Source organism: Nyctibius grandis, chromosome 2, assembly GCF_013368605.1.
Source record: "Nyctibius grandis isolate bNycGra1 chromosome 2, bNycGra1.pri, whole genome shotgun sequence".
NCBI lineage: Eukaryota > Metazoa > Chordata > Aves > Nyctibiiformes > Nyctibiidae > Nyctibius > Nyctibius grandis.
In genome coordinates this window covers 6,374,985-6,400,480 of record NC_090659.1, presented here as the reverse complement: position 1 = coordinate 6,400,480, position 25,496 = coordinate 6,374,985, and the positions used below count along the sequence as shown (strand labels likewise).

Below are 25,496 nucleotides of genomic sequence, written 5' to 3'. Positions count from 1 at the left end.
GATCGGTGTGGAGCTGGGTCTTCTGGGATATTTCAGAAGACCAGCTATCTGATGAACTATTTCCAAAATTGCTTTCAGTTTGAGCTGTTGCACAACACATTCAGTAACCACAGAATAACAAGAGTGCAACTCAAAACTAGTGCACTGAAAGGGTTCAGATGACTTAATGATAGATAATAGCCCACAGTTTATGAATGTCTTTTTCTCTTAGTTTTAGCTTAGCTCAAGCACATTCTGTCTACAGATGTATATGGACAAATTATTTGGGGGCAAAAATACAACATGAATAAATACCAACACGACAGTGTCAGCCCTGGGAGATGGAAATGATACAATTGTCACTTTACAGCAGAAAAATACACCTCCCAATGTCTTCATAGGATTACCACTCTCAAAACTCATGATGAAAAGGACAAAAATTTTATTGTTAACTGTCTTAGCACACATTGCTGATGTTAATACTGAAGTAGTTAAAAAAAAACAAACCAAAACACACAAAACCACAGTAAAAGTCTGCCACTAAATGGAAAAAAAATTACATCAGGCCTTGCAGTTATAAACTTCACATTGCCAATGAAAAAAATCACACTTCTACAGGCAAAGCCACCTGCAAGTGCATAAGAAGATTTGAGTTTTACTCCATTTTGGAAACTCATTTTTGTTTCTTGAAGATGCCTAGCTTGGTGCAAGCAGAAGAAACAGTTACTCTTACAAACCCTAACAACAAGAACACCAGCGGCAAGATGCATGAGCTCCCAGTGGTGGATCTGGCTTTCACACAGACCAAGCTCCAGTGGAAAGGCCTGCTTTGAAAAGACATGGTGTTGGTATCACCAAGGAGCCACTAGTGCTTGGACAAGAAGCAGTGAAGTAATCTTCTAGTCCTCATTGGGAGGGTTTGAGTCATAGCTCCTGGTGTCCCTCCTCGAAAGCTCTGCTTTAAGGCCTTTTTCATTGGCTGCAGTTGTTAACGATGGGCCCATAAATTAAACTGAATTATAAAAGCAATACATCATGACAGGTACTGGAAGCGATGGCTGCAGCCTCTGCATGTGGTAGCTCAGTCACTAAGCAGTGGTCTATATGATATATTGTGATTATCACTTAGAGAGTCACCCCTCTTGCGCTGAAATCAACGGGGTCTCACTGAGGCCCAGGAAAAGCAGTACATAATTCAGCAAAGAATTCTCTCTGAAAAGCCCTTGAGTATGGCTAAGTAATGACCTTGTTTACCTCATTTAGCCCCAAGTTGTCCAAGTAAGAGCTGGCCATGAAGAGTTTTTATGCTCTCTGATATCCAGCCGGGACAATGTGTCCTGTCTTTGTTTTCAGCCATCAGGCTTGTGTCAAACACACCCTGACAGCTGCAAATTTTTTGGTGAAAACAATAATTCCACTTTTCCTTTCCATCTGCCTGCAGATGGTTTAAATTTGATCCATCAAAAGGAGAAGAAAAAAAAAAAAAGGGGGAAAATAATATTCCAGCTGAGATGAAATTATAATGATTGCTGATTTCATATAAAGAAAATAGCAGGTTTGAGATTTGCAGAAGAGTCCTTGCAATGATGAATTAAACGTGCATGGGAGAACTGGAGGTTTTACCAGTTGATCTGGGTTCCCTATTCTTCTTCTCAGACCTTTTCAAATCAGCAGCCACATGAAAAATAATCAGCAATGTCTGTCATTGATGGCAGCTACTTTTTCTCCTGTACTAAGGAGAACCTTTGTTAAGAATCACTGAAATACAGTCCAAAAAACTAGAAGGGAATAATTTCTGAAGGGGTAGATTTGAAGCTTGAGGATCCTACTTAGTTTCAGTGTTCCTCTAAGCTTCTTTAAGTTTCAAATCCAAATAAAAAAAATTATGTCATTCCCTGTTTGTTAGCCACCCCCTGCATTGCAAATGCTGCTTTGCAATGAAGAATGAAATGGCATCTCTTGTGCTGGTCTCTTCAGGACAACACACAGACATTGCAGTGAGGGGGAAAGTGGGAAGTTCAGTGCCCTGTTCTTGAGTTGTTTCTGCCTCTGAGTCTCCGCTTGGCTCACCCATGTTTGGGGCTCTCTGCACAAGTAGGGTGCTCTGGTCTTTTGGTGCCTATTTTCATACAAAAAGCAACTATTTCTCCATCACAGAAAACAACAGAAAATTAACCAAGCTATATATGAGCCACAAAACAGTAATTTTTTTTCAAGTCATGGGCTTTGGCAGTGGCCTCAAAGACTTTAATGCATCATCCAGGCTGGTAGCAATTTCCAGTTACTGCAAGGGGAAACTGGTGGTAGAATATACGCCATCACTGGAAGATGTCACCTGGAACGAGAGCTGAGGAAATGAGAGTTAAGGAACCTGTCACTTTTTAAACTAGGAGAATACAGCATTAAGGCATTGTAAAATGCTATAGATTGCCAGAGTGTCCTGTCCTCATGGTGGTGTTTTTTTGCATTAGGACACAGGTAAGGTGGGGATGAGGTTCCTAACAGTACTAGATCTCATAAAGATCCCCTCAGGCCTGTTCATTCACACAGAAATGTCATTGATAGCATGGCAAAAAGGCCAGCTAGGCTAACTGGGAGCAAGGAGAAAAAGCAGCAGCAGGTCTCTGTAGGATGCACTTAAGCCATTTCACTTGCCAGAGTAAGTGCGGCTTTTTCTGAGGGAGCCAGAATGTCTCCTGGGATCCTGCTGAACGACGCTCCACTTCCCCTTTGCCCTTTACCCAGGGCTGTTGCTCCTGCCAAGCACTTCCATTTGCTGTGACTGAAACCACCAAACAAACAAATGGAGCTCGTACTTGTATCGCACCTTCTGACTTCCACAAGTCCAAGCATCACGGCTTATGGACAGGTCAAACTTGCCATGCACTGTGTGACACAGTCGCTGTGCTGTGTCCCTGGACAGCTGTATTGCCAGACAGCTAGGAGTTTGGAAGACTGCCCTTAAAGCAGTGGAACTGGAAAACAAGAGCAAGGATAAGGGTGGAAAAAAAATCATTAAAAAAAAACAGGTGGCTAAGTCACACAAAATATCCTGTAGAATTCAGAAGCAATGCAGAGACTTCTTGTGCATAGAGGATGAATTATCCTCTCTGAAAGGATGTCTAAAAAGCAGCATGCTGTTTAATTTAAAAAAAAAAAATATGTGAAGAGCCCAGTAGTGCTATGGACTGAGCTTGTTCTGGGTAACTTTTCTTCTTACTGCAGTTCTCCCAAAGTCGTCAGTAGGATCACATGCGTACGTAGGCTTCAGCTCTCCCTGGCTAAATAAAGGACTTGAGGCTGCAAAACTGTCACCCTTTCCTAAGCAACAGATTCAGTTCGGGAAATTAAGACTCATACACCAGTGACTAATGCTTTTGTCAGGCTAGTTACGAAGCACCCGAGGATGGGCGCAAATGCTGTGTGCTACCATGTTGTGTCTTGCATTACTGTTCTTGAAAGGCCAAGCTCAATCAGACCTAGGCACCATCCCACCTCTAATGGACAGCAATTGCTGTGTGCTGCCCTCAGGGTATGTGCTCCTGTGCTCTCTGGAAAGCAGGTTTCACCATACAGTAGGAGGTCCTTCATAGAAGTTCAGGCAGACTTTAGGACATCACATAGGCCCATTCAGCCTCCTCCCTCTTTGTCCAGTGGGAATCACAGAGAAGTGATTATCTTGGAACAGACACAGATGCTTAAAAAAAGAGATGATGGAAAAAAACCATTACACAAAGCCTCCTCACGTGAGCAATGAGTACACCCCACAGCTGTTAGCTTTGTTTTGCATATTTTACATATTTACATACACAAAATATTTCCAAACATCCCTGTGTTTATTTAAAACTCCATCAGTAACATGTCTGGCAGAACAGATCCAGTGCAAATATATTCACTGGATGACACTTCCCTGCATTGTTTTTAAAATGCATCAGGGGTCCAAGGCTGCTTCTACTGAAGTCAACAAAAAAACATCCCAGGTTTCGAAAGGAGGAAGAACTAACTCTATAATCCTGAAGTATTCACCTTACAGCAAAGGCCTTCAGCCAAGCACTCTGAAAATGAATGAGGCAACACTTCTGAAACAAGGACAGCCGGTACATTAAAGAAAGGGATTTTTTTTCTCACATATCACAGATACCAGTTGCTTATGAGTGGGTGGTGGGGGTGGGTTGGAATGGGAATAAATCCTTCTAAGGAAAGGCTAAATAGCCTTCCTCAGATGGTGTAGAGCAGTCAAAGAAACTGCTCAAGATGAGAAAGAGGTGGAGGGGCAGGGGGATGTTGCCTCCAGCTTAAAAACAGCTGTTCATATTCCAGCTTAAAAACAGGTAGAGTGACACCCATGGACATGCTCATCTTCAAATGGCATTAGCTCCAATTCAGAAAAGGTCAAATGATTACCTGAGAAAGCATTTGGCCACAAACATTTCTGGTTTTTATTTGTGAAACAACCCTTTTCTTCCAGCCCAACCAGCCAGGCAGGGAACTAGGCAGCCCCACTGTCCCTGGTCACCCTCTGTGGGCACTGCACAACTCGAAAGTCTGGCCCTGGGAAAGAGCAAAGGGCTGGCTTCCCGTGTACTCCCCTGGTGAGAAAATCAAGGAGGAAGGGAGTGTGGGGCAATGCTGCTGCTCCACACCGCCTCATCGAGCTTACTTGCTGGGTGGAGCAGGGGTCTGTCCATCAGGGCCAAGGAATTAACTTCACAAAAGCAAACCAGAAAGAAAAGGGTGAAGAAAAAGCAGGGGTAATTGTGCCACTCATGGAGTTCCCATTCAGCATTGGCTCTGTTGCTCAGAAGACAGACAAAGCAGGGCAGAAAAGGCACACCAGTGAGTGGGGAAGATTTATCCAGACTGCCACCCCAAGTGCTTTACTGATGGCGCTCTACAGAAGTGCCCCCATTGGCTTCTACATAGAGGCCAAAAAATAAGTGCATACCTTTTATGCTGGGCATTCAGGAGAGACTAGGGAGTTTCCCACTGAGAAACTGGCTTCCTTAAGGTTGAATTCTCTCTTTATCCATCTCCATCAGAAAAGAATAGAGTGTTATTTCTTAAAAGGAAACAGATTTTTTGGTTTTGGCCAGATATAGAAATCTTTGTTGCTATATTTGGCTTCCAATGTAGGACTCTCTGCTTGCTGGTGGGAGGAGGAAATTAGAGCTGGTGTTATTCATAACTAAATGGGCATGAAAAACAAACCACCTCCCTTTGAACCTTGGTGCTACTATGGGCATTCACATAACAAATCATTTTCAAAGCCTGTGATACCTCTGTACATGCAACAGCCAACATCAAAACTTTATTACCCGCTCATTTTCCCATAGTGATAAATTGTTGCAGATGTACATTTATTGTCAAGGCAAAGACATTGGTGTAGTTCCTGGTGTTGGTTTGTTGTTTTGGTTTTTTTAAATATCATTTCTCACTTGTCTTCAAAGAAAGCAAAAGTGATACTCTGAAGGAGAGACAATTACTGGAAGGCTGTGGCATCCAGTCTCCCTCCTCCTCCCCACAACCCCAAAAAAGAAATCAGCTAAATTAATCGGCATCCCAGCCCAACGCACAGCTCAGCCGTGAGGAATTCTCACCAGATGTCTTGGTCCCCACCCGGCCTCCCACGTCATGCAGGCAGCATAACCCCTTGGAGTCTGAGGTCCTGCCGGGATGACTGGCCTCACCACGCCTGGGGTCTCCATGAAGGACTGATGGTAACCCTGTCCCACTGGGGCCAGCCAGCCCCAGCCCCAGCAGCTGGCCCCCAGCCATGCTCGCCCCCCTCACCAGCACGGAGGGTGCCAGCCCCACTCGTCACATTTTCTGTGGCATTTCCCCCACGTCAGGTGGGCTGAGCACTGCTGAGGTCACCCGGCTGGATCCTGGCTCTGAGGGAAGCACACCCCCCAGGCACCAGGCTGGACCCAGTTTCCAGCTGATAACACCCAAAATGAGACTTATCCAGATGTAACTGATGAGATTCTTGATGGGCGTTAAGGGCACTAAAGTCAACTGACACATTAAACGGAGGACATGGATCATCACGAATAAAATCAGCCACAAAACCATGCTTACTCTTGAGCATCACTTCCCCTGCTCTCATTTCTTGACACAGAGAGAGCACATAAAAATAATCCCCATGAGCACCTGGAAACTCAGGTGTGGGACAACACAGCTGGAGCCCTACTCTGGTGAGAGCAGTAGAAGTTACAGGGAGAAGAAAAATCACTTCAGCTAGCTCATCCCCTGGCTTAACCCACTCTTGCTTCCTAAAATACAATTGCTTCAGTGGGGATAATTGTGATTGTCTCAAAAAAACAGGCTCCCACATCTTTTCTCACAGGCTAAACCACAGTGTACACAGCTCACTTCAAAGAAAGAAATTTCCTGTAGTGTTTACCCTACGTTTTCCTTGACACTTAGTTTACACCAAATTTCTGAGTCCTCACATTATTCTGGTATTTTTTGATGGCTGTCACATCCCCCTCTATGTCTTTCATGTAATAGCCAAGCAACCGTTAGGCATTATTTGCTCATTTTTCAGTGGTCTGCATCCCATCTTCATCTCCACTGTCCATGGAGACTGCTTCTCTCCCAGTAGCTCCCAACCCCATTTTCTCCTACAGGAAGCTTTTGAACCCAGTCTCCTCCTTTCCTGGCCTTCCTCTCCTTGAGTTTCTGTCTGGCAGGTCTCTCCATCTCTACTTCACAGCCTAGGAAAGAAGAACAAGGTGATTCCTTGCAGAGAAAAAGCACCCTGCTTGCTGTCTGGTCCTGGAAACAGGGCCTGGAGCAGGACGTATGGGGAAAATCCTGCTCATCTCCTGATGTGCTGAAACAGAGTACATCCCATATGGTCAGGATCTTCACAGGATTTTGCAACTAAACTCTTTAACAGCTCCCTGCTGATTGCATGCAAGTGGCAATTTTTCAAAAGCTCAGTGCTTGGCCAAAGTTTGGAGGTTTTTTTTCCCTCTCTATTGGAACAGCAAATGATGTATCTGTGACCAAAACACTAAACCATCAGCCCTTGAGCCAGAACATAGACATGCAAACATTTCTTAATTAAACAATTTAAAATAATTTTAGCAAGGGCAAATTTACCTCCTTAGTGGGAATCACTGAACTTTGCCAAAAAAAGTCAATTGGAGATAATAACCTGCATGGGAAGTCTCTACTTGATGACTCTCAAAACTGCCAGAAAATTACAAAATCAACAAGGGTCTTACACTAAGAAGTGGCAGGTAGTCATTCTACTAGGTCTGATGGTAAAAGAGCCTCTAGTGTTAATGGAACTTAAAAGAAGACATTGTAGCAGAAGCAATTGACAGTATCTGAAATGGAAATCTAGTGCCTTCATGAGAGCCCTGTTTGAAATCCCTTTGATCTAGGCTTCCACTCCATCCAATTTTAGCAGAGAACTGGTTTAGAACACTTGTTTTACAACGTTTTCAAGAGAAGACAAACCCTTGGCTCTAAAAATTAATCTCATGAAAAAAATAGAAACTCAGGATGTTGTAATTTACAAAGAGATTTATGAGTTCTTCAGTTGCATAAGAATGAAAAGAAAGCATTAGCTAATTGTTGAGAAATACAGACCAAACCAAAAATGCTACATAAAAAATATAACAAAATTCACATTAAATTATTTATTCAGTAATTAAAACAGTGACACTTTTCTTTATACAAAGCCCCCTCATCAGTTTTGATGAGAGGGGCAAAAAATTCAATGGACTTTTGAGGGAAATAGGGTTGGAAAACAGGTGGGGGGAGGAGAGGGACCCTGATTTGACTGACAGTTTTAAACAACAGCTACAAACAGCTAGCAGGGAAAGTGCAGCATAGTTCTGCAGATACTTTACTAGATTACTGTAAACCTCAACTGCTATAAATACCAGTTGTCTATAGGTACTAGTCACCTGAGCCCAAGCTCACCAGAACCAATGCTGATTCCAAGTGATGTCCACCAATGTTGGAGCAAACCCTAGGCCACCACGCTCTGCCAGCCAGTGCTGGACTGCAATTTAGGCATTCAAGGCTGGTCCCAATGATCTCAATGCCATTGAAGATTTCCAAAGACACCAAGCGAAGGAAGCAGTATTCGGGCTCCTGTACACAAACGGCCATCATCAATGATGCACAGCTGATCCATCTAGAAGGCTTGAGCCTTTGAGCAGGTGTATGAGATAACTGTGATGTTTTAATTACCCCCATCCCTAAACTATCTTTATTGGGAGGTAAAAACATCCTGCATTTCACAGATAACTCCAGCCCAGCTTTCACAGGTCCCATCGTGGAAAACTGCAGAGCAAGAACAGGGAGAGGCTCATGGGCACTGTGCAGACCAAGGGCAGCTAAAACACAGGTTTCCAGGGACATCTCTAATTCCCCTTGGCAACCAGTTCACCCCATAAGACAGGACAAGTGTAAACCTGCCACCACCACCACCTAATTTTAATATGCTGAGCAGTGGCTGCCCAACCACGTACATACAATGCTGGAGAGGATCATCTCTGCTCACAGCTCTACCAGCTCAACCTTTACAAGAAGATTGCTCCTGCCTCTCCCGTTACAGGGACTGGATTTTGACCTTGCTCAGGCAAGAGTCTCTTTGTCTTTAAGTGGACATCTTCCTGCATCACAACTGTCAGATTGTGCCCATAGGGCTAACATGTAAAAGCAGTATTTATTTTTAAATACCTTCCTACTTTACATGAGATTTCAGTTGCAAACAACATGCATCAACTTTTTTTAAAAATCCACACACAAACAATATTTATCATCCAAATACCCTTTAAAAGCTCAAAGGCTGACATATTAAAGCCAAGAAGTCAATTTTAAAAATATATATTTTTCTAAATCATTTATAAGAAATATACGTTGCTGGTCCATTGATATGGAGAAAAACTTGTACCTGAAAGTAATTAAAAGAATCATATTCAAAAAGATATGCTTGTGTGCTGAAAGGCAATATATTGCACCTCTCACATAACTCTGCTGACTTCATGGTCCTCTTTACAGATACAACAAAACAGGGTTTTGAAAGGTATTTTTTTCTGTTGGGTTTTTGTTGTTGTTTTTGGTTGTTTACAATACGGAAAAATTCCATTCACTCCTGAGGTTACAGAGAACGCAATAAAATGCCTACATTTTCTCAGTCTCAGATGAGATTTAGTGATGTCATTCACTTCATTTCCAAAGGATTGTGCATTTGAAGCATGAGGGTGGAATGGGGGGAATCAGGTATAGCTACGTGTGTGTATATACATATATATAAATATATACATATACATACACATAAGGAACTGTGGGAGGAGAGCAAGACATACACAACAGCCTGGAAACAAAGGCTGGGTACAGGCAAGTTGATCCTAAGCGCAGGTGGGGGGAAATGTGACACTCCCCTCCCACAACCTCTGCTCCCTCTGAAAGCTGTGATCAGAGATTCATCCTGGAAAGCACGTTTTGAGGCAAAGTAGATGACTGAGAGAAAACTGCCATTCACCGAAGATCTTCACACTACGAAGGAGGTAACTGATAAACTGGTAACTGAAGTTGTGTGTCTGGTGAGGAGAGGAATCAGAACAAAGTGCATTTTACCATTGCCAAGTGTAGCTTATCCAGCTCTCCAGAAATCAAATCTGCTGGGTGGTCAGTAGCTGCACTATTCTATCATCTTGTTGGGATCGAAATGCCCAGTTGAAACAAACTGGTACCTCCTTTTCAAAAACTAGTGGACAACTTGAACCCTCCTAGTCTTCAAATGAAGACACAAAAATTGACAGCAGATTTCTCAACATTAATAGGAATAAACTCAAATCCTGGACAACTTTAAGCAGTTTAGTATGCATATTTTCTTGAAATAAAACAATAATTCCCCTATGTTCTCCCAGAAATAGTACATCATGTTTTATAATTCCTCACAAAATGAATCATCCACTTTCTTGGGACAGCACCAGAACTCACCACACACAAAAAGAATGAAACAACTCCTTTAGTAATGCGTTAAGACACATAACTTGTCTGTGACCTGATTTTAAGGGCCTTTTTTTTTTTTTCTATCTGCGAAAACACAAGCAGTCTTAACATTTCTGTTTCTTTCTCATTGCCACGAACTCTCCATAACAGCAACGTCGTGAGCAAGCGCTCCCCTCCTCTTTCAAGAACAAAACCATTGTAGCATCTGCTTCTCATAAGCACATTTGTGCGTGTGTGTAAGTGTGCGGGGGGCGGGGGGGGGAGAGGGAAGTAAATCTGCTGAATTTAACTTAAAAGTTTGTCACAGGGAATGATTTTTTCTTTCCCATCCTTCAAATCATAGAAGTAAGGCTACTGCTATGCACTTGTGCTTTTACTTTGAACTCGCTTGTTAGTACGGGGGATGGTTAGTGACTGAGAAAAAAAAATAATTTATTTGACTTTCAAAGTCGATTGGCTGGTGCATGAATGGCTATAGACAACAGCAGGTTTTTACTGGCACTTGTCTCCCAGAGCCTGCAGAGCAACAGAAGTTCCTTAAGCACACTCACAGCTTCAGCAGTGGAAACTGGGCACATAACAGTAGTCCTCAAGGTGGAAGAGGCAATAGCTTCACCACATCTTAATCCCCACTACCCATCAACTCAATAAAACAATCCAGAAAGGGATTCCAGTGCAAACCGTGGGCCTGTTTTTTCCTGTCCCATTCTGCTTTGACATCTATAGGGAACAGGAGGAGGTCCCTCATCATCTGAACTTGCAAAGAGGAAGGCAATGAACTAACTGCTCTTGCTAGACTTTAAACTATTTCAGGAAGTCAAACACACTACACCTCAAAAAGAAATGTTGCCTTTTCTTTTGCTCCCCCTGACACCCAAACTCTCCAGCCCTGAAGTTCAAAGAGGATACATTGCCTCTTTGCCTTCCAGCTTTGTGAAGTCCAGAAAAAACTAAAAAAAAAAAATTTAAAAAAAGCTTGGATATTTTTCCTCCCAGTATTTCTAATACTGTCAGAATTCCTAAGTCAGGACTCTCATTCTTGAGACATTTTCTGAACTCTACTGTCCTGATAAGAAAGTGAACCATGGCAGCTATTACTGTGTTCCCTCCTATACAGTTTTCCCATTGCATCACAAATTCATTGACAAATTGAGGAGCTACCTCCATGAGAGCAGCAATAATATACAGAATTGTCATGAGAGTGAAATTTATTAAGAGGAAGTAATGCTGATGGACTATAAAGATGAGGAAAAACAACCCCATCACATTTAATTCAGCATCCCAACAGAGAAACTACAAACCTACTATTTTAAAGTAATATTTAAGCATAGTCCATTCAGCACTTTTATGTTGTCTCATACTTCAAATCATCGAGGTAGGCACTTAAGGGCCTTGCCAAATTGTGACATAATCCTAATGCCTCCAGTGCCAGCATGTCAAGCCCTCTCACGTGGCAAGAGAGAAAACTCAACACCTCATAGGAGCAAGTTCAAAAAGCCTGGAGAGAAGCAGCAGTGCAGAGAGGGAGGCCTGAACCTCACCATGGCATGCACATCCCAACACTCCCCCTCCCCTTTCACACGCAGATCCATGTGGTCTCCACCTGACAAACCTACATTTACAATGCTCGTTGCCTTAAAATTAAAGTGTTTCTTATCTCAGCCATGTGTTTATGTCTTGGTTTCCATTTAGCTGGTTTGTATTTCAGACAGGGATGTCTGAAAACAGTGGTAACAGAAATATAACAGGTTACAAGAGCCTTGGGAAACATTTCCGAGGGACCCTGGCTGCACAGAGCAGAAAGGCAACATCTCCAAGCAATAGCTAGGACCTGGCAACCCGGGCCCCAATCCTGTGCTCAGCCCCACCTAAGCACATGCTGACACTCACACTGGAGTCACTAGGGTTGGGCATGGGGGCTGACCCAGCTCCAGCCCATCACAGGACTGGGGCTGTCAAGGGTAATCTTGCAGCCCTTATTCAGGATTGCATCATGCTCACCTTGGCTTCAACTACAGTCCTGATTATGCAAGTCAGACCCAAGGCCCAGGCCAGAAATGAGGTTCCCCAAAAACATTGCAGAGCGCTGTGGCTAGACGTGGCCACATCGTTTCCAAGTTTAGATTCTTATCCAGACAGCAGCCAAGCATGAATTTGTGCAGGCTGAGCACGTGCAGCTTCTTACAAATTCAAGAGCTGCACCTGGGGTCTAGGAAGGCCCACAGCAAATCTCAGGTTAGACAAACAGATTGTGAAGTCAACAGGAGCTGAAAATTTCAGTGCTTTCCTTGAGGTGCTCAGCAGACAGATTAGGCTAGTTGAAAACATTTTGCTTCCACAAGTCACATGTTTTTATAAAACTGACATTTCTTTCCTGAATATTGATATTAAAAGTTACCACCCTTGAAATGGCTTAACTGAAAGTCCTGCCTCGTGAGTTAAAATAAGAGTATATTGATATTTATGAGCACTATGAGGGCCTGAAACATAACCCATAGGGGACTGTGTTCAACAGCTTCAATGAATGATGTATCAGGCCCAAACTCGTGTCTGATTTAAATCCATAAAAGAATTTGGTCCATTTTGAAAGAATGCTTGGGTTGGAAATGCAGTTCCTGTAACCCCAGGCTTTGTTCCACGCTAAAGGTGTTTGCAAGTTTCTGACAATCAGCACAGCACAAAGCCACCTTTAGATGCAAGAAAATAAAAACACACTTAGTACAATCTAACACCAGCAGGAAAAGTATTTGGCTGAAACTTTAGGTGCGAATTATACTTGCTTAAGCTAGAACAAAAGGACAAAAAAACCATCCAAATCTAGTAATGTGGGAACGAGGAGTGTTTAGCTCTTTAAAAAGAAAGATAGACATTTGAGGTAACAAAACAAAAAACCAAGATGCACAAACACATCACAGACATCTAAAAATAGCATTTTATACATTTTTTGCCAGTGCTTCTCTGAGAGCAAGTTCTTTAAACAGAACTTAACAATTTTACAATATTTTAAAAAAAATATGTCATCCTAAAATAGCCCATCAATCCTTACCCAAACTTTCTGTATTTCTACAAAAATAGATGCACAAAGAGCTACAAAATACTGTATTCCTGAAAGGAGGCGCACTGTAGTCAAGGGAGAGTCTTTTTCCTGACAATTGAGACTGTTCATAAAAATATCAAGCTGAACAAAACAAAACACTGTTAAAGGAGCAGAAAGGAGTTAGGTTGCCCAGCTGCAGCAGGCTCAGATGAGGAAAGAAAGAAAAGTTAGGGGTTTGTATTTTTTCCAACACTGTGGGACCCATAAATGGCCTTACAAACAAAAGGCTCATTAGCAAAACCAGAATGATTGGCTCTTCATGATGTCCTTTGCCCCATGCAGAAGGAGTCAACAACTGTTACATGGCCCGCCCAGCTGCGCTTACTCCAGCTCTAGCTGGTCTTAATTTAGCTGAACTTCAGAACCAAGAAGTTTCCTTGCTCTTGTCCTGATGCTGTAGACCTACATTTCAAGAAAAGAAAAAAAAAATATTAAAGTTTGATACAGCTTTTTCCTCCCCTTCCCCACGCAACTGAAATAAGAATAAACATTTTTGATTTAAAAAAAAAGAAAAAAAAAACCCACAATTTACCAACCTGGTGGGCTTGTTAGTTACATTGATATTGCCCACAATTTTATAGTTCATGTGGAATAAGCTTAAACCACATTTAAGTTTTAGACTGGCTCAAGCAGTTTGGGAATGCTGATAAAATCCTGTGTGCGCTTCCTCGCTTTGGCCTCGTCTGGAGCATGGCATGACATGAAAAACATCCTCCAGCAAGGCCTGCACAGACATACCTGTTGCACAAGGCATGCAACAGAATAATTTTTCCTGTTAGGGGCCAGCCACAGACTGTATCTCTTTTAGAAAAGGCCTGTGACACGTTAGGATCACAGTTTCTATGGTATTTCACCTTACAGAGGAGAGAGAGAAAATGTTCCTGCAGCAAGTAAAAAAAAACCCAAATAATTTCACCTACAGAGCGTCAGATTTTTAGCCAAGAATGGCTAGTGCTTCCACATGGGAAAAATTAATGATTTTCAGCTTGCATTTGTTATGAGTTCCTCTAACATTTTCCTTTATAAAAAGTGAGGACTATCTAATAAATGTGGTGCTATGTTGTGGCTTCAGCATTATAGACTTGGAACCTGTGTTACAATCTGGGATTTCTCTGCTCCAGAGGGATTCAATCTTCACTAGATTTACACCCAACAGGGTGTATACCTAAAATCCAGACAATAGAGGGGGAGGTGAGGATGAAACTTCCCAAAGAAGATACATTCTTGCTCCTTTGTAGGGAAAGTAGAAAGCAGAGAGGTGCAGGCACGTATTTTAAGAGGTAGTAAGGCACTTAGGACTCACTGATTTAAAACCTGCCCCTTGGCACTTTGAGCCAAGCAAATCACATTTTGTGAAATGAAGGTGCACTTCCCACTATAAATCATCACTGCTATATAGACAGCGATGCTCTGCTCTGTGTAATGCTATATATTGTCCTGCTACATAGTGTACCAAGTCCAATGCATCAGCTACCTGATATGCTAAGAATTTATGGCAAATTTCACTACTAATGTAAATAGGTGCAACTCCAGACCTCTATGATGTTGCAACCATTGAAGCTCCATGTTCATTTGATTGTCAACCTGTGAAAATTGACAGATCCATGTGCTAAACACGGATCTCTCTTTTCCAAATCTGATCACATAGTGACACACAAAGGAAGATCCTTATGTTTTCAGAAAGCCTAAGATGCATGATGGGTTCAGGTCTGACCACCACCTCCTTGGTTTAGGAGTACAAACAGTTAAATCTTTAATGATGATCAACATAATTTCAGAATTGAGCTACAAAGCAATTGACAGTCACATAAAATATGACAGCATATGGCTCTATCCATGTGAGGATTCCCAAGCAGTGTCCTACCACTTGCGTGTCCAGCAGTGAACAGATTGGGTAGCAGAGCACACAGGTATAGCATGCCAAACTCTGCTCAGTGCCTGTCAGCTCCATGTCACATGCACTTGCACCTCTTTCTTTAGATTGGAAAAACTGGGATATCCTCAACTAAAGCATGCCTATAAAAACATGTTCAGAAGCCCTTTACCCAATGAGGATGTCTCCTTGTTGCTTAAGAGTTACTTGCTTTCCTGGCAGCATCATTCACAGGCAGAGGCACCATAAACTGCTGTTAGTTTCCTTCAAAGCTCCCTCAAAGTTAGTGCTGACAATTTTGTGTTATCTTTCCCTGCTGTTTACAATTTTTTTAAACAAAGACAACAACAAAAAAAGTCAGAGAGCAGAAACCTTTCAGAACGTAAGCAAGTCACTTAAGTTCACCAGTGGGAGCACTAAAGGCCACCAGAGGCAATGGAAGCTGATGAGAAGAGAAACAGGTTATTTATATGGCTCCTAGCAGCTTAAAAAAAATTGATGCACACCTGTTTAAGAGGATGCCCACTTGATGGTAGCAACCAGCTGAACAGCCTCCTTCCTAGTTAGATGTCTTTGCAACAAACAGCAAGGAGGTTTAAGGTATAGCTATTAAGTCTAAACAGCCACAGAAAACAATCCAAAAAAACAAAGTTGCCTTAGTTACAGACTGAACATGGAACACTTTCCATGTCTTTTCCTCATTATATTCCCATCTCCTTCATGGCAAGGCTATCTGCAGTCCTTATATGTCATCCAAGTGCAACCCTGCTAGTAACAGAGAGCTTTCACCTGCAGCCTGCTGCAAGAACATTTTGCTCTTAGCAAAGACATCCTCGCTTGCGTTGCATGAGTCAGTATTGCCGCACCAGCACAACTCCCCGTCTCTGGGACACCAACATTATAGCTGATTGCCACACGAGCAGAATGCAGGTTCTGTGGGAACATCTAAACAAACTTAATGAGTTGTGCCAAACTCGTGGGGTGTGTGCGAACAGAGACAACTCTACAGAAGGCAGTAGACTGACCACTCAAGTTCCATATCACAGAATCACAGAATCAATCAGGCTGGAAGAGACCTCTGGGATCATCGAGTCCAACCGTTGCCCTGACACCACCATGTCAACTAGACCATGGCACTAAGTGCCATGTCCAGGCTTTTCTTAAACACCTCCAGAGATGGTGACTCCACCACCTCCCTGGGCAGCCCATTCCAATGTCTAATGACCCTTTCTGAGAAGAAAGGCTTCCTAATGTCCAACCTGAACCTCCCCTGGCGAAGCTTGAGGCTGTGTCTTCTTGTCCTATCGCTAGTTACCCGGGAGAAGAGGCCGACTCCCACTCCACTACAACCTCCCTTCAGGTAGTTGTAGACTGCATCTACCGTGGCACACTGACAATCAGCGTGACACACTGACATACAGGCATTTCCAAAAGTGGACTTTCCATAGTTAGCCAGGACTAGAGGATGTCGATTAATCCACCTAAATTTAAAGTTATGCACCTCAATGTGGATAACTTTGCATGATAAAGGATGTGCACCTCAATTTTAAGATAGACTTACAGCCCTCAGACATGCCAAAATCCTGCTCTGCTTTTAGTGTGCTGGGGCTACAGGAAGCCTCCTCCAGCACATCTGTCCAACAGCAGGACAGGATATCCTCCGAGGCTCTGCAGCAGCAGGGCAAGTTGCTCTGCTCTCCTCCCCGCAGGACTGCCTGCAGACCTGGCAGCTGTCAGCGCAGCCGGATCCCAATCACCACCCGAAGTGCCCGGTGTGCAGGACTGCCTAGAGCCCTGCTGCTGAGGAGAACACTGACCAGCTCCACTCCAATGCAGCAGTTCCCCTCCCCGCCTCCCTGGTCTTAAGTGCTCATCTCAGCTTGTGCACCCTTAACGTAAACACGAGGATTTAGCCCCTACACTGTGGTGTTACGGCTGCAGCAATGCCCTCTGTATGCCGTGAGCTGCTGTCAATGCTGTTAGGAGCTGACCTCGCTTTGCTTGACATCGGCGGGGCAGGGAACTGTGGTCTAAAGCACAAACATGTTGTGCTTATATCAATATGTCAATGCTTGATATAAAACATTCTTTTATATTGAGCATTATAGCTTGGGTACTTCAGCTTTGGAAAGACACTGCATACCAGCAGCCACAAACGTAACAGGTTTTAACAGGTTTTTTTGATGCAAACTAGCATTTTCTTTAATCCCACTTGTACCAATAAAGCAGCTTCCAAAAGGGTTAATTTGCAGCACACAATGTGAGGATTAAGCCACATTTAATGGGAATCAGGTAGCTAAATCCCTCTTCATCCTCTAAAACAGGACCATGTAAGTTCAAACAGATGTGCAAGACAGATCAATACTTTGTCAGCTCTATGAACAGCGATACGCTGATGTCCCACACAAGCTGTTCTGAAACATAAATTCCCAAACTATACCGTGCATGCAAGGGGAACCCTCTCTTAACCTTTGAAGTGATTCAGCATCATCCATTCATGAGATCGAATATTTGGCTTAGTGGGGCAGAGATGCAACAATGTAGCTGGAAGAGGGTAAGATTACAGCCAGCCTGCCCTGATCCCAACATTATCATTCCATGTAATTCAGCGTGAGGAATTTTGTAAATGTTTCTATAATCGCATGTGACAGTAGCACAAGAAATGGGACCCACAGTAAGCGAGGGGGGAAATCATTTTCATATCTGAAGGGCTCTGAAAAACAGTGTTTAGGTCTCTACCAAATGAGTTTTTTTATATAACTCATCTGAAGCTCTTGGAATCTGATATACTGACAGCTCCACAGGTTGATGTCTTTTATTCTCCAGGGACATATGAGCAAAGACTTCCAGAACTGAAGTTTTCGTGCCACTATGGCCTTAACCCTACTCTGGAGAAACACTTCTATGCTGCAGAAAGCCAGTACACTCTTCCAGGCCCTTCAGGTTTTAGCCTCTCTGTTGAGATTGCTGTCTCACATTAGAGTTAAATGTAATGAAATTCTGTGTGATGTGGGGACTTAACCAGTATAATCCTCCCCTGGAGGGGACATGGACCAAGAAAAGCTTCACCCATGCTGGTGAGAGCTGGGTGCAACTCAGTGTGGTGCTTCAGCAGCCCCCTCCTCTCCCCGCAGCACAACACACCTTCCCTGGGATGACACCATTTGAGATGCACACGAGATGCTGGGGTAATTAAGGTCCCTCTTTTCACCATGATCACACTCTGAATGCCTTTCACCAAAGTGTCTGTCTCAAATGTACAAGCTGAAAAGGAAGCTCAGAGCCTTCCTGCCCTTCCCAGCAAGCCTCTCCTTGGAGAGCACAGGAGAGATGAGTGTGCAGGGTAAGAGGGCAAATAATTGTAATGTCACAGGCTACCACTACCTGCTGTGTTTTGTTGCTTCCTCCCTTGTTTTCAAAGCCTTACGTGCCAAAGTGGGGCCACCTGATAAGGTTTTGCTGTTGTGTTTCAGTGCATTGCCATTTTGAATGGTTACAAACAAGGGAGACATTGGTCCACTGAGATCCCCCATTCCTGAAAACCAGTCACACATTTCCCCTCTTTCTTTTCCCCCACAGGAACTCATGGACTAAAACCCACACATCAGGAATGGGCCAGAAATTAACTGTTCAGGCCTTTACCCCTGCCTCCCACCCTGAGCATACAACAACAAGCCACTGTTAAGCACTGCCAAATAAGGATCCTAACAAAATTAGCATCCAACTGTACCCTTCCACGAGGACTTTCACAAGGACCAGGCAGTGCCAAGCAAAGGCTTTATTAGTCCTGCAAGGCAGTGCTAGAACCCATAGTCCCTTTCGAGGTAGTATGCTCTTACAGAAAAGAGAAAAAGCACCTGGTTTATTAGACGTCCTACTAAAGTAGCAGTAAGCAAACCAACTTGCCCAGCAGTGAAACTACTCACAGACTAGGCTGGATTTACACCTAAGCCAGCTAGTGGTTTCTCCTGACTAACAATCCCTTATGCAGTTCTCGGCTCCATCCCCAAAAGGTAAGTTAAATACCAGAACTCTTGAGCTGGACTGGCTGTTGGGGCTCCTGTCAGACCAGGGGACTCGACCCCTTTACCGGTGGCAGTGACAGTTTCCTCACGCTTCAGAGAAGGTAGCTCACTCCCATTATGGAATTTGTCAGAAAGGCAAAACTCGAGATCCCAGTCTTGTCAGATTATCATTGTATACCCAAAAGCACAAAATGTAATTCCTCTTGTATCACTGGCATGGCTGGAAATGTTATTAATAGATATAAAACTGTCCAGTGTCAAGAATCCTATTACGCTTTATCTTAATTTCTTGAGATAGCAAGTGACACGGTATTTAGAAGCGATTATTGGTTCCCAGTTGCTATTAAGGGAACGTAGAAATTTGTCTTAGGATAGCTCAGTTATGATTGCAGTTTAGGTTCATATTATCTCATATTTAAGAAATGGCATTTTTTCTCCACCAAGTCTTTGTTCCCCTGCATGCTGAGCAAAGCAAGGAAGTGCTGCTCACACATTGAATCAGTTAGCTAGAGCTATCAAGAAGACAGACAAACAGATACCTTAAGGAAAAAGGAAGAGAGAGATGCAAACCTAGCATTTCCTTAATAAATAACATAACGTGTTTAAGAAGTACTAATACACAAGGATTGCTGCTGGCCAGATAAATACCAAGCAGAAAATGGACACCTCAATAGGGCATATGAGCTCCAGGATGGATGCACTGGAAGCTGTTAGTCACCCATCACCTGGTCACATCGCAAGCAACTATGAACAGCGAGGGCTGCTAGGCTGCTGCTGAGATGGGAGCCTGCCAGCCCAAGCTTGCAGATGCAGATGTAGTTTATGGAGGCTGTCCTATGGCTACAGACCCTGCAGCAAAATGAACGTAATTCACAGACCTCTGCCTAGACCCTACAGAAAGTTTAGTTTGATAGCAAGCACAGCTCAGCCAGCATCTCTACTCTCTATGTGACACCTGGATAGTACACAGGAAGGAAACGCTGATCTGTTCCAATTCAGATGAGCAAGACGCAATCCTCATGTACTGACAAGTTATTAGTTTCGTCCTCATTGGAGCTATATTTTGGTGAATGCACATATGAACTAGCTGAACAAGCTGGAAGCTTCCACATGGAAGTTTAATTAACCATTTCCCACAAGATTTAAACCAAAAAACGCATATCATGTCACAACTCATTTGGCTTGAATGGGTCCAAGGCAGACAAAGGTCTCTCTGCAAAAGGCAGTGAGAGCTGGAGGTTTCGCAGCTCGTCTGCCCTGACAGCAATTTCAGGAGGGATTCCCACCTGGAAATATATTTGGAGAAGGCTCTGAGAACAAGCCCTGCTTCAGCTGCAGGGAGTCCACTCCTTTGCTCAAATTCTTCCTGCTAAAACAAGTCACAGACACAATTGAACCATCTTACCTGTGTCAAACCCAAAACTTGGCACAATGTCCACCGTTCCATGAAAGGCTCCAGCCCATGCTGAGGTAGCACTGGTGACAGCAGCGGGATCTGTCTTTGTCACGTCACACTGGGGAGCAGGAATCCTGGCTGCGCGGACTGAAGGCATCAGGAGGGACCCATAGCGGGGGTCGCGGTGCGAGCTGGGATGATGATGGTGCACGTGTGGATGAGGGTGATGGCGATGCATGTACACATCATGCATGTGTGCATACGAAGGGCTCACCTGAGATGCTAAAGGATAATGCCAGGATTCAGATGCAGCAGGGGGAGGAGGTGGGGCAGTCTGATGAAGGCCGTGTCCAGGCCAGCTGCTGGGATCTGGTGTTGGGAAGGTGCCAGGTGCAGTAACGGGGAAATCGGGGTGTACTCCACTTAAGCATGGTGGAGGGGGAGGCTGATAAGAGCTGGTCCAAAATGAAGTTGGGAAACTGCTCCTTTGGCTTGAAATTGTTGAGCTTTCTGGTAGAGAGGAGATAAATGAAGTATAACTGAAGCTGAATAACAAATCTAATGACAAAAACCCTACAATGATTTTCTGCTCTCTGAAATTTGTTAACACTGAACTCAAGCTTTCTCAGCAATTACAAAATCACAGGACAGTTGAAGTGGGAGGGCACCTCTTGAGATCATCTAGCCCAACTCCCCTGCTCAAGTGGGGTCACCTGGCGCAGGTTGTCCAGGACTGTGTCCAGTCAGATTTTGACTGAGATCCAAACTCCACAACCTCTCTGGGCAACCTGTTCCAGCGTTTAGCCACTCTCAGCAACTTCTTTAAAAAAAAAAAAAAAAAAAAAGAAACTTGTTTTCTTGTATTCAGATGGAATTTCCTGTTTTCTAATTCATGCCTATTGCTTCTTGTCCTATCAGCAACCATTGCTGAGGAGAGCCTGGCTCCCCCGTCTTCATTCCCTCCCATCAGGTATTTACGTATATTGATAAGATCCTCCCTGAGAAGACTTTTCTTCTTCAGGCTGAAGAGTCGCAGCTCTCTCAGGATCTTGGTACAGGAATTATGAGGAGAGGCTAACTCCTGACCAAAGCAGAACACATCACTTAGAAAGACAGCTGTTGTAGCTGTAAATGCTCCTGAGGACAGAGAACCGGGTCACACTGCAGAATAGAAGACATTTGGCTAAAAGAAGAATACCAGATCTTCTCAAACTAAGTGCACACTTGGACAGGATAAAGATCGTATCTAATGCATCTTATGTTAGTCCCTTATAGAATACAGCATGTTGCCCTGCACCCAGTAGGATCAGACAAGCAGAAACATCTATGTAACTGAAAGAAGTTTTCATGAGAAATAAAAGACTTGCTACTTCTTACAGCTAGGGCTCAACCTATATTTAAATGGATTCCAATACTTCTACCTTATGAAATCGCATTCTAAAAATTCCTCTTTTGAAGGGGCGGTTAAGTGTTTTTGATGTGTAGGAAAGTATTGGCATCTCCATTCTCGCAATCCTCGTGCCAGTTCATGTTTGAAAGTACTGCTTCATGCAATATGTCTCGCCTCAAATAGGGGTTTTTTTTGGTCGAAGATGGAAACATAAAAATACAGGACTTCAAGTCTGATGAAAGAACAGTCATAAAAATAGCCTACGGAGAAATAAAGCCAGGGAAGTTTAATATTTGATGAGGCGAGGAATCCTCTGTTCCTCATATAACATTTACAAAAATATTTATATATTCTTTTTAAATGACCTTTTGTTTTGCTTTGTTTAATAAGCAACTGGAATGAGTCTCGGGTGCAGACACCATTGAGAATGAACAGATTCTTCAAACGCTCCTGCTTCTGAACTTTGCTTACACAAAAATATTTTGGAAACAAAAACTGTAAAAGTGTTTTCTGACTGCATCACTAGGACACTCATGTATCTGTTTTAAAATCCATTAAAATCACAGAAATTTTTCCACACATCAGTTGGCTTTGATTTAGGCTCTTTATGGAGCCTGATTAACTTCCGATATTGGAAATAATCTTTGCAAATGCACTACGGACAAACGTATAGAACTTCTCTTTGTGCCAAATTGCTTCAGAGGCTGTAAGCTTATCTAGCAAACTGTACTCCAACATGGCTTTCTTCAAAAGGTTGCTTATTTTTAGCAATGTATTTCTATTGTAATTCATGCTAGAGGACTGGAGAGCTTCACGCGTATTACAGAAGTCTCAGCACCCTTCTGAAATTGGTGGTGTTCCTTGTTTGTAAATTGTTCCTTGTTACAAGGGATTAGGCTGAGACGGAGAGTGCACATGGCTTACAGCGTTGGCAGCAGGGCTGACAGAAAAAAAAAAAAAACAAAACCCACAAGCTTCTTCATGTCCAGCCTGTTGTTTTCCTCACTGCCTAACAGAGGAGCACAGCTTGACAATGCATTGCCAGTATTCTGGAAAATTAACCTCTGTAATCGAGAATTTTTGGAAACTAGCTGGCTGTTATCTGCATGGAAAAGCCCTGAATCCAAACCATCTCATTTCCAAAAAGCACAGAAAACCACAAAGTATCTGCAAGGACTTCAATACCAGTAGGGAGCACTTTAAACCACTGGATTTGCCAATATGAATTCATCGCAGACTGCATACCAGCTTGGCTTTACCAAGCATGCAGAAGGTCTAAGCCACAGAAAACATGTTTGGTCATCTCCATTTTTCAAACCTGCTCACGTTTCACAAAGCCATTACCACTGTCAGAAACTGTCCTGGATCAGCCCCCACCGAGACACCACTGAGTGTAATTGCAGAGGCCAACCTCACTGGTCAAGGTCCAGTCATGTCACTGGAGATACAGGGTCCATCCAGGTTATATGAACAGGCAAGAAAACTTCATCCACCTTGAGTGCTCACAGAGGATGCTATTAAGAAGTGTTCAGCAACCCCATCAACAGGAACCATCTCTGTGCTGAACCACAACCCTTGATCAACACACATTTCCACAGTGCTTGAAGGATCTCCTTTCCTCGTCACTTTTCAAACAGCGAGCACAACCACTTATCCTTACAGATACCATCATGTCAGATACCTGGCCTCTATGGGACCTGGCAATGGAGAAACAGCCATTTCAGCACTGTCCTTGAGAAAGAAAAAAAAATAAACTGAGTACCTTCTACGGGCTTTGAGGAGGGAAGAAGGAGGCATTAAACAAAACTGTCTGCCAAGAAAGATACTACAGTTACCACCATTTCCTACTCTAAGTACAGGGATGCAGGAAGATGGCAACAACAACCCAAGAAAGAAAAAAATCCCAACACTTTCAGCTAGGAAAAACATGTTGATAAAAATATCATTAAGGTAACATCAGTTTCAAGGTATCATTATTTTCATTAGCCCCTGCAAAAGATTTCAGGTAGCTACACCTACAATTGACTATTCAAAGTCCATGTTACCAGAGCCTGTTGTAGGGAACTATATTTTATAAAAAGTCAGTTTTAGCCTAAACTGATCAGTATTTTCAACATACAAAAGATGAAAACTTGCTCTTTTGAGGACAACAGGTTCTATTTTCTATACGCAAGTGAAATCCCTCCTTGAAACAAAAAAACGCCACAATATCACCTCAATGATGAAATTACAGTTTGCTCTTCCATCAGGACACTAAAAAAAAAAACCCACAAAATGAAAAAAAAAAAAAAAAGCATAACATTACTAATCCCTCCTTTCAGGTAAAGGAGAAATAACACAGTGAGCTGAGTAGCCAGTTCATGCCCACACACTTTCCATTTAAATCTGAACCTGCCAAAACAGCTACTGCAAACGCAAAAGCCTTTTTTTTTAATTTATCTTTGAGTAATTTATTGACAAAAATTCCCATCACCCATGAAGGTTATTTATAAAAGATCTTCAAGCTAATGATATTTTAAACTTCTTTAGGTAACGGGATACAAATTCACATCCATTTGCTGTAAATGAGCATCTTTGACAACTGTACATGAACCAGAAGACCAAGGTGTTAGCATCATTCCTTCCCCACTTTTTTCAAGCAGGCATGTTTCAAGAACTCATTTGGGCCTGATAAAACTCTTGTCAGCTTCTCTTCTCTGAAGAAGCAAATACCCTCAGCTTTCTCAGCATCCACAGCACAGAACCAAGCAGCCCTGCCAAGCAGCCTCCCCGGGGATTTTCATACCGCTTCAGCAGGTGCAGCGGCGGCAGAAGGCATATCCCCTTACTTTATTCCTGGAAGACCTTCAGGACACAGAGACCTCCATTCCCCATCAGTGGCACGGGGCACATGGGGTCAGGAGGCAGCATGGCTGAAGAACCCTTATGCCAGGCCACCCTGTCCCCTGCAGAGCCCGCTATAGAGGGTGTGCAACCATGGAGGGGAGCCAGGGAAAAAAGCAAGGTATGTCTAGGCCAAAGAGAAGACACACAACCCCACCCATAGCATGTCTTCAAGCTCAGTGAAGAGGGGCTTGCTGTAGGCATGGGGCCTCTGGGGACTGCCTTGATCCCATCTCTAAAACATTTATAGCCTGTCTGGTCCATTTATAAATGCTCCAGTCTCCTTTTTAGTAAACTTCAGTTCAATCCTGCTCTCAGTCGAGTCAACAGAAAATTTCCCATTAACATTAATGGTCCCGGCTCAAGCCATAAATTCCTCTAGCTCCCTAGCCACTTATGCTGACCTTTGCTTAAACTTCCTCGATTTGTCATCATCCTTCTGGAAAGCAAATCCTTCTGTGCTATTTTTCTCTTCACAGTGGTTTCCAAAAATCCCGTCTCTCTTTATTATCCGTGACTTTCATCAACACACTCTCACCTCAACATCGCTGATTATGAACACCACCACTCCTAGACGGTTCCTCACGGTATCTCTCCCACTCAATCTGATGAAAGGCCACTGCTCATGATACTTAATTCATGTCCCGTTGCCAGTCCACATAAGGACATGTTCAGAAATAACACAGCTGGGGATCTGAAAAACTACCCAGACCGCCACATTCAACAAAATGGAAATAGCATCTTATTGGCACGCTTTCTCCAGTCACCAATTTTGAAATCTTATTTATAAGGTCTACCTAGAATATCTGGCAAGATCTGCTCTTTGATGCTTATATGCGTAACAAGACATAAGTGTTATGGCAGTATGCAAA

General features: G+C 43.2%; 1 protein-coding gene across 4 annotated transcripts in view; it reads right to left on the bottom strand.

The window, feature by feature from the left end:
* VGLL3 (vestigial like family member 3) overlaps window positions 1-25,496 on the bottom strand; it is a 108,317-nt gene that overhangs the window by 72,476 nt on the left and 10,345 nt on the right. For 3 of the 4 annotated variants that reach the window (XM_068425485.1, XM_068425486.1, XM_068425483.1), the window contains exons 3-4: window positions 20,361-20,861; window positions 9,983-13,459 (exon numbers count right to left, since the gene is read on the bottom strand). In XM_068425485.1, coding sequence (XP_068281586.1) covers window positions 13,416-13,459; window positions 20,361-20,861 — 545 coding nt within the window. In that variant the 3' untranslated portion in view covers window positions 9,983-13,415. Of the gene's footprint in view, window positions 1-9,982; window positions 13,460-20,360; window positions 20,862-25,496 lie in introns of those variants that run through there. The other variant, XM_068425484.1, reaches the window with a different exon arrangement.